Source organism: Melospiza melodia, chromosome 1 (assembly GCF_035770615.1).
Source record: "Melospiza melodia melodia isolate bMelMel2 chromosome 1, bMelMel2.pri, whole genome shotgun sequence".
NCBI lineage: Eukaryota > Metazoa > Chordata > Aves > Passeriformes > Passerellidae > Melospiza > Melospiza melodia.
In genome coordinates this window covers 103,603,360-103,617,913 of record NC_086194.1, presented here as the reverse complement: position 1 = coordinate 103,617,913, position 14,554 = coordinate 103,603,360, and the positions used below count along the sequence as shown (strand labels likewise).

General features: G+C 39.0%; 1 protein-coding gene across 1 annotated transcript; it reads right to left on the bottom strand.

Annotated features, from left to right (window-relative positions):
• Positions 1-1,925: 1,925 nt before the first annotated feature.
• On the bottom strand, positions 1,926-14,426 carry C1H7orf57 (chromosome 1 C7orf57 homolog). The gene is made up of 7 exons (XM_063177499.1): positions 14,145-14,426; positions 13,360-13,539; positions 13,015-13,123; positions 12,726-12,888; positions 6,858-6,955; positions 5,644-5,780; positions 1,926-3,502 (listed from the first exon to the last, which is right to left on the bottom strand). Exons 2-7 carry the CDS (start codon positions 13,523-13,525, stop codon positions 3,438-3,440), a joined length of 738 nt encoding a protein of 245 aa, XP_063033569.1. The 5' UTR covers positions 13,526-13,539; positions 14,145-14,426; the 3' UTR covers positions 1,926-3,437.
• Positions 14,427-14,554: the final 128 nt, after the last annotated feature.

The following is a 14,554-nucleotide window of genomic DNA, read 5'->3' as shown; positions in this document are numbered from 1 at the left end:
TTGAGCTATGGAAAATAAGGCTGTCTGTCATAATCAAATGTATTCTCCCTTGTTCTCACCATAAACCATTTTCACAGTCAATTGGTCAAATAATTCAGTGCAGCTGTTTTACCCACTTCATTTTGATTTTTCAGTTATTCTGGATGTTTTGTATCATGACAGCTATTAATAGAAGGACAAAATATGCTAAGACTGAACTTCTTTATTTCTATTTCATGCTTTTTCTCCCACAATATAGCATAATATATAACTAAATTCTGAAAAAATATCTGCGGGGAAGAGCAAGAATATGAAGCTATTTATTTACAGAAAGAAATTGGGATTAATCCTACATATTTTCCAACTCAGCTTGCATATTTAGCACAGTTAATAGTATTTAAAAAATAGATAAGCCTAAATCAAGGGAATTTTAGATGCTTCACAAGAATCTAAAATGGGGCAATTGAATTTTTGTTTGTATTGCTACACAAAGAAAGTTAATGAATATGGACCCTTGATCTTTGGAGGCATGTTTATATTGTAGTCTAGTCCAAAAAGACACAAGTGGTTAGAATTGTGTATTAGATATATATTAGAGTTCACTACAGTGAAATGGCAGTATATAAAAGGAAAATTAGTCTCCAGTCACTAAACTGACAAGTTATTGTTAAATCTTTATCTGGAATTCTCTTTTAGAAACATTCACATACTCAGTATCTTGGATGCAATTCATAAAATGTAACTGCACTTTTGTTTTATCTTTGGGCTTGCAAAGCAATCAGTATTCAAAAAAAAAGAAAAAACTCTCACTACTTAAAGGCATTCAGGGCAGAAATAGAGCACAAGACAATGAAACAAATGTTTCAGCATTTAAAACAATAAGGCAAGATTTTGTAATAAACACCCAGCTTTTGACTTTGGCATTTCTCTGAAAAACAGAAATGGAAAGCCAGAAGTTTCCACCACTTTTACATGGAACTGCTGATGGCTTTGAAAACTGCCAGCTGCATGACTGCATTGACTCAGAAGCAAATAGAACAACGTGATTACTGCGATAAGGTGAATTCAAGCAGCACACTTCCACCCCTGGGTTCAGCTGGAGCTTTCTGATTTGTTACACCACTTTGACTTCATGTCCCTTGGAGAACAGGCAGGTTATGTGTCTGGAGCAGCTCTCTGTTATTCTGAATGCACAGATTCCACAATCATCCTCCTGTTCTTGTGAAGAGAAATCTCAGGCTGTTAATATTCTAACTTGCAGTATTCAAACTGTGATCCATTCAGATTCAGTTGACCAACAGTGCAAATCAAAGCTCTCCTTGGCTTGACTAATGAAAGCTGAATACACATTAATGACCATCATTTAAATTGGAAAAGACCACCAGGATCATCAAGCCCAACCTTCAGCTGAGCACCACCTTGTCAACAAAGCCATAGCACGGTCATGTATGGCTGCTTCTTGAACACTTCCAAGGATGGTAAATCCACCACTTCCCTGAACAGCCCATTCCAATGCTTAACCCTCCTTTCAGTGAAGAAATTCTCCCTGATGTCCAACCTCAATCTCCCCTGGCTGTTTCCTCTCATTTTGTCAGTGGTTGGCTGGGAGAAACCTACATCCATCTGGCTACAAACTCCTTTCAGGCACTTGGTGGTCAGGTCACCCCTGAGCCTCCTTTTCTGCAGCCTAAACAACCCCAGCTCCTTCAGCTGATCCTCAAGCTTACTTTCTCAAACCTTCACCACCTCTGTTGCCCTTTACTGGAGTCACTCCTATGAGTTCTGTTCCACCTTATTTTCTCTCCCCTGTCCAGCTGGGAAGGGGAGTGATAGAGAGGCTTGGCAGGCACCTGGTGTCCAGCCAAAGTCAACACACCACAACTGGTCAGGTTTTAATGCTATGGGCTCCAACACTGGCATCCCCTGATAAGGGTAGCCTAGAAAACTGGATTTCCCCAAAAGCTCTGCTTTCACTTCAAAATTAGTGGTTTCAATGTATCTGGACATAATTCACAACACAAATTGTAAGTGAAAACAGATACAAGGTAATTAATCTCACACACCACTAAAGTTACAGCTTGATGTAAGCTTCTTTTATATTTAGAAAAATTTGCTGAGCACCCAATAACTTTACATTTAAGCATTTGCATATGTCTTAGCCTTTTATTTTTTAAAATACAATTTAGTTGAATTGTTCAAAATAATGGATAGCAAAGATGGACTCAGGTGCTAGGCCTAACAACATCAACAGCAAAATTTCTAGAGTTCGCTGAAAATTTTGAGGGCTCAGATTAGCAATGGTTTACCTATTTCCAATCAATTTTTGCATGAAAGTTCTAAAGGGACAGTATTAAACCAAATACTCTAAACATTCTGTTCAAAGAAATCTAGTTAACAGGACTTCGATTCAAAGGTGTAAAATGTACAGAATGTAATTCTGAAGAGGAAAGTCTAAAACCTAAGAGTTTGCTTTCCATGCTATTAGCAAAAGGCATGGTAATGAAATTGCACCCACTTTCTAGTGGACTTTATAATCAATATTTCATTATTAATAAGATTTCAGGGATATATCCTAATCCAAGTAGATATTGAAATATCAGTGTATCTTAACTTTTTCAAAATATTGAAGTACATTTATACATTGCTATTTCAAAGTACAAACTTCTGCTGGTGTGAATAAACACAGTGATCTAGCATATAATATTTTTGCTGCAGTCAAGACTTCAGAATAGATTTTTTTTTATTTAACAGCTGAAAGTGCTGACATCATAGATAGCTGAGTCCATAGAACTGTTAATCCATGATTCAGCTTCTGTACTATGAGACTATACCAGGAAATGCCACCAGACCTTAATTATGTAGCTGAACACTATGACTGATCAACAAGTTCTTGTGCAGCAGGCACAGCAATAGAATTGTCCTAGAAAGCTGAGTGGCTGTTCAAACGTGCTTTTGGGATGAAGAAGCACTCTTTTCAGCGAAAGTTTGACTTTTTTTTACTGCAAATATCTATACCAGTTCAATTCTTTCTAGCTACATTTCATCCCATACCATGCAGCTCCCCTTCACCTTTCTTTGTGGCATAATTCATGAGTACAGCTGTACTTGACTAATGAAACTTGATTTGTGCACATCAATAGCATGCCTGTGTCTAGTCAAGTCAGCAGCAATATGGTAATCCTGTTTGAGAACAGCAAAGCAGCAGGAGTCTTGTGCAGGAGAAAACCTCAGCTTAGCTTTGTTTATTACATTAAGAAAAGGTCTAGGACTAAGCACTGACAGCTGTTGTCCGGTTCTTCAAAATTTGCTGCAATCAAGCCCAAGGAAGTTCATCCATCTCACAAACATCTCAATCAGGGATGCGTTAAGTTACCAACAGAATCTAGCACACGTGTAAATAGTGGGCTAAATAAGCAATACAAAGCTTTAGTTTCCCCAAGAATCTTTCAAGTTACTTATTACATCCCTGAAATGGTGGCTTTTAACTCATTGCTTGCAGGTGGTGATTCAGAGTGTTCTGAATCTGCAAAAGGAAAAAAATATTAAAGTTCACAGAATAACTTCAACCATACTAATAAAAAGGTCAGCTAAAATTTTTGGTTTCTTCCTCATGTCAAAATACACATAAATTCCACTACTTTTAATTTTGAATTAACAAGATATACAAGCTACCTAAGAAATTTGCAAATCTGTACCCCAAAACAAAGGGATTATAGATTTACATATGGAATGGGTTGTATCTCCTTCCTGATGTGTCTAGGGCGTATTCTGTGCAAGTAAGAACGGAGAAAGCTCCATCTCAAAAGGGAGATGCAAGGTGCTCATGCTGCCAATTGCTTTGGATGAAGAGAAAAAAGTACACGAGTGGGAAAAAAAGTAAAAGCACTACCATCAGCAATCACCTAAAAGAATGAAAAGGACACAGTCAAAACTGAAGGAAGACACACATCTGGATGAAACCATATTGTTAAGAGCATTAAAAGCAATCTCCTTTTACACTGTGATACAGAATCAATCTCAATTGGAATAGCTATGATTGCAAACAGAGGCAATAGAAGCAAAGCAGGTATCACGCTATAAAAAAAAAAAAAAGAAAAATAAAAGCAACTCAAAAATTAGATATATCTATATGTCAACCTATACAGCACACTGACTTTTCAGAAGCCTTTACAGTGTACCCATTTTCTTCTCTTTTGCCTAAGTGGTATAACCCAACCAATTTCATGCTTACTCTGAAAAATCTTCAACTTTTTTTTATATCTCAGATGTCTCATTAGAGGCATACATTTTAAGAAATCAACTATCACCAAATTAAGGAAATTTGAGATTTTGAAATCCCCTTTAATTTTACTCAGAGTAATGGGAAAGAAAAATGTCAGCACACAAGAAAGTTGAATAGAATCTGAAAACAAAGAAGAATATTCAAGGTTTTCTTTCATGCTGAGGAAGAGCACTTTTAGACTTCATGATTGAATTGTTGGGTCACTGAACTCTCAAAGCAGCATCCTCTGCATGATCAGAGTTTGGATACTTAAGTTAACTTGAAAAGTGGCTTCTGAGGTTATGCATTCTCCTTCAGATCCAGACCGAGATCTGGCTTCATCCCGTAGTTTTATCACATTTTTTCTTCTGAACAAAACCATATAACTTCTAGTTCCCTGTTTTCTCCTGATACTCACCTGGAGGAAGAGGTTTTGCACACACACACACACACACACACACACAAAAAAACCCCCAAAAACCGAAAACAACAACAAAAAAAAAAATCCAAAAAACAAACCATCACTGTAGATACATTAATGGAAGACACAAAAATTCATTTAGACAGAGCTGAAGTGTCAGAAAAATTAAAATACCTGGCCTCTAAGACTTTCATACATTAATATATCAAGGCCAAGATATACAAAAGGATTCCCTGAAACAAATTAAAAAAAAGAAATGGAATGGGAGATCCAACAGCATTTCCAAACATTGCTACAGAAAACTGATAGAGCCAACATGGTTATCAAAGCAAAAAGTCTTTGACAGAAGTAAGAGAAATTTTCCCACCCTTTAACCTTTATATTTGTTTCCAAGTGAAGTATTTCACAGCTACTACCATTGTGCATGATAAAGTAAGGTATGAAACCATGACATTGGATAACTTTTTTCTCTTAAACTGCTGAAATTCCACTGCCTTTAACAATGTGCACATATTTATTTTGACAAATTTCTACAAGCAGTGCTCTATTTCTTAAACATGAGTATCAATGACACTTGTGACAGAAGTTTTTGGAAAAATATTAGGAGCAAAAGAATATTCATAACAAGGAAGCAACAAATATTTTACAGTCTGCCTAAATTTAGGCAGGATGGCTGTGTCTCTGCAGCATTTTATGGAAACACATCAGAGAGAAGCCCCTGGATCAGGACACAGAAGCCCCTGGATTGGAACAGAGCGCACTGCAATTGTAGAGATGAAAAAAGTCCATGAAAGCGCCTGCCTTCACTGACTGCAAACAGGGGCACTCCTTTCTTTAGCTGGTCATAGAGTATTGTAAAGTAAGCACAATAATTCAGTGTGTCTCACCATATTCAGAGAGCCACACAAATACTGAGGCTGCCCTCTGCTGTTACCTTGAGAGCCCAGCTCATTTTAAAAGAAACAGCTTTCAATAACATTACCTTCAGAGTCATCACTATTTTCTGATGTTTCTTCAATCTTTTTTTCCCATCCAGTACACTGCTGCAACCAGTCAGTCCCATAACCATTACTTATTAATTTGCTAAAATTTACTGCTTCAATTTTTCTCTCAGCAGGCCTGTAAATACAAATATATTAAAGGAAAATAAAACCAAAAGTAAACAGAAATGGGTGCCAGATGGAAAAATCATATTTTTCACAGAAAAGGTATTATATTAGAATTTATTTATAATTATAACATCAATTTTAAAATATAATGATTTCTAGCCTTATAATTTATTTATAAATAACAAAACATATATTCTACATGTAATCACCTAAGAAGAAAAACCAAAAATAAACAAAAGCAAAGAACTATGCCTGATTTAGTACTCAAATTTACATGAGAAGAGACATCTGTTTCATTGGAATTTCACATGTATAATTCTTGCACAGTTCTTGTCTTAAAGACAAAAAGTGCAAAAGAATGTGTAAATGAAAAAGACTGACAGTACTCATTCTGTGGTGCACAAAAGTGAAATTATGTTACAAATTTTCTCTTAAATTCACTTGACAGTTTAATCACTTATTTGGCAGCATTACCATAGTTCTAAAACATACTAGGACTACTGATGACTGAGCAATAAATTTTTCAGACAAAGTATGTTGAAACAATTCAGCTGTTCACACAGAGCTGATGATGTGATTACATCACATCACAAATGACATAAAAATTTGCTTAAACCACCTCTTTCAGTTGTTCATGAGAGTATTTTAGCTCTGTATGACCTTATAAAGGCTACAGTTTATGTCTTTCCTTAAAGTGTCAATCCTACTTGTTTCTCTGTAACCTACACTAACAGAATTAACGATGTAGATTATAATTTTCACCTGTTCACTAGTATTAAGAAAAAACCCAATCTAGAATACAAAAAAATTCAGCTACATGAAGATGTGCCACTCTATGCTCAGTTTTCCTAATACAAAGTTATATAGAATAATTTTCTGAGTTAAAGTACTGTTATTTTAGTTGCTTTAGAAGCTTTTAAAACCATTTTAGCATCACATATAGTAGCAAATTTAACAGCAATAAAGATTCACAAGGACTATACACATATCTGCTAATTCCTGCATTTTCACAGGGAGCAATTTTACTCGTATACACGAATAGTTGCAGGCTTAGGTGTTCAATGATTTTCATAAATGTACTACTTACATGGGTGGCAAGGAAAGCTTATTTTCTCCACTAAATTGCTTTGTAGAAACAGTTGGCATTCTGCTTGGATATTTAGGGCTTATAGGTGGAAGCTTTACCTGTGTTAGAGAAATCTTAGCTCAAAAAAAAGGAGTTATGAAAAATAATGAACATGAAGATTATATGATAGCATAGCCTTCAAAAGTGAGGGTGATATTAAAGGCCTAAATGTGTTCAAATTTCCATGTCTTATCTACATTATTTCCATTAAGTACAAGTAATGGATTATTGAGGAATAACAAAAGATAAAGCAGTCCCTTAGTTAGTTATTCTACATGAGGTTAGCTGCTTGCTCTCTCCAGAATGTGCTCTATACAAGCCTTTCCCTCACAGTACACTTCAAATTAAGCTTCAAATTCAAACTTATCCGTGTTAACTTCTCATCTTAGTCCATTTCTCCATATGCGGAATATGAAAACAGACCAGTCTTACCAAAGTCAGGAAAATTATAAATTAATCCATGGTTTAATTGCTACTTCTTTTTTAATTTGTTTGGTTTATCTTTTTGAATAAAAAGCATAAAACATCCTATATAATAAGAAAACTGATGTGGTATATTAATTAGAGGTTTGATATTCAAACAAATACATATATGTTGGGGGAAGCCCACAACAGAAAGATGTATTTTACTTTTATCATCTTTCCAATGACAAGTAAAGAAACTCAGTGTTGACTAAAAGACTGAAAGATGACACCTAGAGAGCCAGGGAAAGACAACACTCACTCCAGACCTGAAAATGGGAAAACCAATAAGTAGTGGCGAAATATGAGCAACACATACCAAAGCTCTTTATTTTAACTTTGATCAAAATCAACAGCTACTAAAGAGTCAACTTACCTCCCTCTCATATCAAAGCATGAAATTAAATATCCTTAACAACTCCCAGATATTTTTCACTAATAGTTGCTAAGAAATTCTGAGTTTTAAAAACGCAAAACATCTTTAAAAACTACTTACAACTTCCATCATTGCACAAAGAAAAGTGGAAAAGGGGGAAGTCCTGAAGATAGCACAGAATTTTCAAAGCTTATTAACAAAGTTTTTGTGTTACACTAACATATCCTTTTAGTTAGAACCTACATATTATTTGACCACTTTCTTTTTTAAACATGCAACACAGGAGAGTGCCCCATGGAATAAGAGATGTTATTTGCAGGTTATTTACAAAAAAATCAGGACAGAGTGACTAAAAGTGAAATGTATTGCGCTGTAAACTTACAAGTACATTAAAGATAACAACACTTTCCACCTATGTGGACATAGATACTGCAATAGAGTTAACAGAGCAAAAAAATATGAAGTGCAAAAATTAGATGCATGAACAGCAGTCACACTTGGATTTCAGACACTACAGAACACCCATGAAAATCTCTGTAAGGAGAAGATTCCAGAATGCAAATGCACCAAGGAATTCTCAAGGAGCTTGTGCGCAGTGAGTATGGAAAGAGCAAAAAAAAGTATAATGGCCTTTGAACACATCTAATCAATGAACTAATTAGAAAGGCACAAAGAAAAAGCAGATCTGAATGTTCAGAGAATGTGGTTTTTATTATCTCCAAGAAAGTGAAGCCTGGGTACAGTTGTACCGATTCTGAGCCAGGACGTCAATGCAAGCACATGTAAAGTCAGTGCTGAAACCTGGAGTCAGACTGGGACATTTGTCAAAGATGAGATGAGATCAGCAAGGGCATGCAGTGATATCAGAGACAGCTATGTGAGATGAAAAGGAGGGTCTTTGTCCAGCCTGGAGGTTAAAAACCACATTAGCTGCTCAGAACTGCTCTTCAAGTTTGTTCACACTGCTTGCTGAAGCAGCCTACTTGTGCTTTACATTTCAGAAATGCTCAACACAGAAACACGACTCAGTTTGATAGTCAGGATAAACAAATAGCAGATGGAGAGAGATGAGATTTCCCTCTTGGCATCAAACAGAAGCACAAGGAAAGGAGCTCTAGTAATTAAAGAGTTAATTGAAGGACAAAGGGAGAGCAGAAGCCAGAGAGATTTTGACTAGAGACAGAAAAAGGTTCAAACTGTCCAAAATAAAGTCAGGGAAAAGAAAGGGGAGAGGAAAGGCAAAGAGAAAAGTCTTGAAAGCTGCAAGCAAGAGCTTTTTTTAAAATGTTGCCTTTCTTGGCATTAAATGAGAGGCTAGCTTATACTGCAGGGATCAAAACAATCCCTACTGTTCAAGTAAACTAATTAACAACAAAAGTAGCAATGGAACAAATCAGAATTTGGAGGGCACCTGCAATCCATTGAGGTGCTTTTTTGTTACTTTGCTGGGCAAATTCAGCATTAAAAGCAGACTCTTGTGCCACTACACTTCAATGATTACAGCTGAGGGGGATTTTTCCCTTTGACAAGTCTCTATTTATTAGCAGCCATCAATTTTCCCAGATAAACCGCACAGTTTTTTACAAACTACACAGGACATTTTCTTGCTTTAAAGTGTTTTCCCCCTCTGTGAAGAGAGGGCAACAATACACTGTAAAAATTACTATGTTTATTATAAATACAGATTAAAGAAACACGACATAGAATATGCCCTGTGTCTGGCTAGTATATGAAGAACAATGGATATCTGCAGCCAGCACGGTAAGATAAAAGCCTTTAGATGAAATCCTGGCTCCTGTGTGATCAAGGACAAAATTTCAAATCTCTCTCTGAGGTAAAATCCTGGCCTCAGATGAGCAACCATTTTGCAGCAGCACATACATAGCTAAGTACATATGCATCTATACACAGACATTTCAGACAAGTGCCTGAAAGAGAGGAGTCTGGAGATGAAGGAGCAATCTTATTGGTGGTGCTGCAGGGATATTGCCAAATGCTGATGCAAATTCTGATGACATCTCCTACTGACCTCCCACCCTTACAGACCTCCCTTCTTAAAGTTCACATTTTTTTCAACCCAACCCAGCTGGGCCATAATATGCACAGGCAAAAGGATCACTCAATCACAGAATAGTTTGGCTTAAAGATCATCTAGTTCCACCTCTCCTGCTACAGGGACACCTTTCACTAGACCAGGTATCCCAGAGCTCTATCCAGCCTGACTTTCAAGACTTCCAGGGATGGGGCATCCACAATTTCACTGGGCAACTTGTGCCAGTGCCTCACCACTCTCACAGTAAAGAAATTTTTCCTAACATCTAGTCTAACCCTACTCTCTTCGAGTTGGAATCCATTCCCCTTTGTTCCATCACTAATGCCCTTGTGAAAAGTCCCTCTCTATCTTTCTCACAGGTCCCTTCAGGTACTGGAATGCCACAAATAGGTCACCCTAAAGCCTTCTCTTCTCCTGGATGAAGAATCCAAATTCTCTCAGCCTTTCTTCACAGGTGAGCTGCTCTATTCCTCTGATCATCTTTGTGCCTTCCTCTGAACTCCTCTCATAGTTCTCTGCTCTCCTTATGCTGGGCCCCCAGAGCTGATGCAGCCCTGCAGGTGGGGTCTCACCATGGCAGAGCAGAGGGGCAGAATCCCCTCCCTCCCCTGCTGCCCACGCTGCTTTGGATGCAGCCCAGGACACATTTGGCTCTCTGGGCTGTGAGTGCCCATGGCTGGGTCATGTCCAGTCTCTCATCCACCAGCACCCCCAAGTCCTTCTGGGCAGGGCTGCCCTGCTCTGCTCATCCCCAGCCTGTGCTGATAACAGGGGTTATCCCAGCACAGGTGCAGGACCTTGTACTTGGTCTTAGTAAGCCTTGTGAGATTTCCATGGACTGCTTCTCCCTGGGCCAGAAGTCCATTACTTTGCCATGAGCACAAAGGCTAAATCCTTCATGCACTAAAACTCTGCTGATTTGCAAAATTCCCATGTAATGGTCCCCTGGATCTCCAGTCCTCTACACAGCAATAACCACAAGGACCAGCAGAGGTTTTAATACTTCAGAACAAAGCAGCATAAAGGCTTAAACTTTCAGAGCAAAGGCCCACTTGGGAGCAATGTTTTCCAAACCAAGCAAAAGAGGTACCCTTAGAGGTTAAATGGTTTTGCTCTTGTTCCTAAGTGCGCCCTTTGGGATTTAACTCCACAATTGCATCATGCATGTCTCTTCTGAATAACTGCTTAGTCACACTGGACTGAAAAATATTTTCAATACATTCAGTCTCATATTACCAGAAATACTTGAGGTAGCTTGCTGCTGCTGTCATCATGAAATCAAATAAATGAGAAATTTAGAAATTTGCCTGTGGTGTTTTGGAATACATTATTCTTACCTTTCAACATACAAGTTGTATGGTGAAAAACTAAAATTGAGACTCTTTGGTAGGGTTAGTTCCATTGTCTCACTTGGAAGACTCCTAAGAGCATGGGATAGAAACTTCTCAAAAGAGGATATTCAAGAAGTAGCTGTGAAAGAAGCACCATGTGATATTCCAAGATACATGATACACTTTTCAGTGTACTGTGAAGCACAGCCAAATGAGAGTTGGTGGTGTGGAAGTAGAGCTAAACATACCAACACAAAATCTGTCTTCCCAGGCACCTAATCTTACAGAAAAAGACTTGGTAGTTTTAGAGCCTTAGGCAAAATTTCAGCTTCCAGGAGAATAGTGCAAATTATATATGAGTGCCTCAGCATATTCACAATCTGAGCTGAATATATAACATATATTCATTTTGTATTTAGTCCTAAATAAAGTACATGACTGGTGGAGTTTGGTTGAGACCCAGTTTCATTCAAAGTTGAAATGAACCTCAGTTCCACTTTACAAGTCAGCACATGGGCTTGAATTACTTTTATCAGAGTTAAGTTTGACCCTTAGAGCACTGAATATAATTGCTTCTTAAGTAAGGGAGTGAGGAAGAGAACTTCCTCTCGGTCCTAGTTGAATTCCTTTAAGCAGCAGGTCAAGTTTTTATTTTCAGTGCCTTAAATCTATGATAGGGAAAAAAAAAAAGAAGCTTCACCTACAAGCATCAGGCAAATTACAGTTTAAACATATGTTGCTTGTTTGCCTGTTGCCACAGACTCAGCAAACATTCCCAAACCTATTCAGTAATGAGGTGTTCCCATTTACACAAGACATCATTCTGATTTTGCACTAGTTACTCATCTCAGCAAAGGCTGAGGACTTTTTCTCCTAAAATGCCCAACATCTACCCTTCTGTTGAAGAAGGGAGGTACTGGTGTTCAAGTATTGTAGCAGTGTGTAGTAGTAGTGTTCAAGTGTTTCCAGGCATACCACAAAGGCCTATGGTAGATGCAGCAACTGAGTTTACAGAGGATATTTAAAAAACATAAGGCTTCAGCATCTAAACTGGGGAGAGGCAGGGAGGATAAAAGAGGGAAGATAGTAGAGAGATCTCCAAGACGAAACACCATGTCAGTACAGAAAGGTTTGTTTGAGGCATAGCTTGTCCTATATTAATTTTGTCTTGGAAACATCTTTCATTCAAAGACAGCACAGTATCTTTGGGAATTCCCTTGCATTTCAAATTAAATTAAACTCCTTTTTCAGAATAGTCTTCTGTTCTCATCTTCTTACTTCCTCACTCAAGATTTCTAAACAAGATGTCTCTTCACCCAGAATGAATTGCAGGGGAAATAAAGCATAACATAAAAATGAACTGCTGCTTTTTATTTATACTGACGTATATATACCATATAATGTGATGGGAAACTGCATTTCTGGTTTTCACGCTACACCTGCAGCACTTAAGAAAACATCTTTCTTTTTGTTCTCTAACTGCAATATAAAAATTGATTCTGGAATACAGAAACGTGGATTGCAGCTTCCCTCCTCTGAGAAACAACAGAGATGTGTTCACAAGCTCTACAAACAAAGCATCATCACAGCATATTTCTCCATCCTACCTTCTTTTTCTCTGCATTTTCTTTGTCCTCAGCTTCCCGCTGCCAAACATTTTTTGTATCAAACTCAAAAGGGCCTCTTCTTCTCTCATAACTCTTACCATGATGGTCACCAGCCACAAACTCTCTGTGAACCATAAAATCTGGTAGAGAGGAAACACAGCTCCTGCAGGCAAAGATTTAATGCTTGTTTGCACAAGGTATACAAATCCTGCACTCTAGTACAGAAGCATTCAGAAATGTTAACAGGTGAAGAGGGAGGCCAAGATGTGTTGGGCCCCAGCAATCTTACCGTGGCTTCTCAATCCCTGCAGGACTGGCACAGTGTGTGAACCAGTCAGGGGCAGCATATGCTGCTGGAGGGGACTTCATTACCACAGGAGTGTAGTGCCTCAGTAGGTCTGGAGAGAAAATGACAAAAGCCAGTACTTTTCTCACTTCTTATCTAGTAGCAAAAGCACTACCTTCATTTTCAGATTGCTGTTTTGTCAGGAATAAATTAGTTTCCTCATTTTTTCCACAAGTTTATTTCAAAAGTCCAGAGGATCCTTCTGTAGCATCTACAAGCACTTTACACTGCAGTCAAGCAAAGCCAAAGAAAACAAAGGAAAACCAAAGAAGCAAGACAGATGCTCACCAGGTCGGCCTCCTTGCTTTGCCAGCCTGACATAGGCTGAATCAGTCTCTTTGATCCTCTTCCTGTGGCACCCAGGCAGTGGCACTTCATGGGAAGCTCTTGGAAGGTCACTGAGACCCAGAATCTGGGAGGGAAGTGGGCTCTTCTCTGGTTGTTTCAGTGCCATGGGGTATTGCTGTCCTGCAATAATGGAAAATATTTATGGTAAAAGTTAACTGATAACATCGCTTTTTCAGGCAACTTAACAAATTGAGCCCACCTGGAACATGAAGGAGGTGCCATATTTCATCGTGAAGAAACAAGACAAGGCTTGCTTATTCTGGGGGATGTAGCACAAGCCATTTCTAGAGATCAGATGCAAAACACTTTTGTTTCAGTTCTGAGACAACATTCAAGTTTTCCTGTAATGTGCTCTCATATAGAGGATCATGCCTCTTTATTCAGAAAACTATTTCCAAAGACACATCAAAAGCAGTGAAAGGCACATGAGACAACAGAAAACACTTCAGCCTTCGGTTTCCTTTCCTTCACATGTATTATCTAAAAGCAAAGACAGTAGATGCCCATTGGCAGGTCCTTATTTGTAAAACCAAACCTGATCCCAAAATAAAAAAAAAATTATAAAAACAACACCAAACGCCCTACTTCTCCATACATTACTTTCTCAACTTCTAGTGAGCAAAAAGCAAATACAAACAAATCGTTCAAAATGAGAGAATGAACGCAGATAAATAAGAAAAAGCCAGTACGAGGTCCTGTGCCACAAAAGATGCAGAGGCACTTACCGGAGCGACTCCGGCCGCAGCTGATGCCGTTCGGTCGCTGTAAGGACAGCACTTCCAGGAGCAGCTCGCCGAGGAGCTCCTGGCACACACACACGCTCTGACCGCGCCCAAACCCAACCCCAAGGACAGCTCAAAGCGCTGCCGCTCCCCGGGGTCGGGCCGCAGAGGCACAGCCCGCTCCTCCCGGGCGGCTCCGTCCCGGGCGCTGTCCGGGGTCCCCGCTGCCGCCGTGTCCGCAGCCCGGAGAGCCAGGGGCCATTCCCCGAGGGGTGACCCGCACCCCCGGGAAAGCGGCGGGACGGAGCCCCAAGGGGAGAGGCGGGCGGAGCCGGAGCCGCCGGGGCGGAGCGGAGCATCCCGGCCCGCGGTGCCTCCCTCCCTCTTCCCGTCCTTCTGCCGGGCTGAAGCTC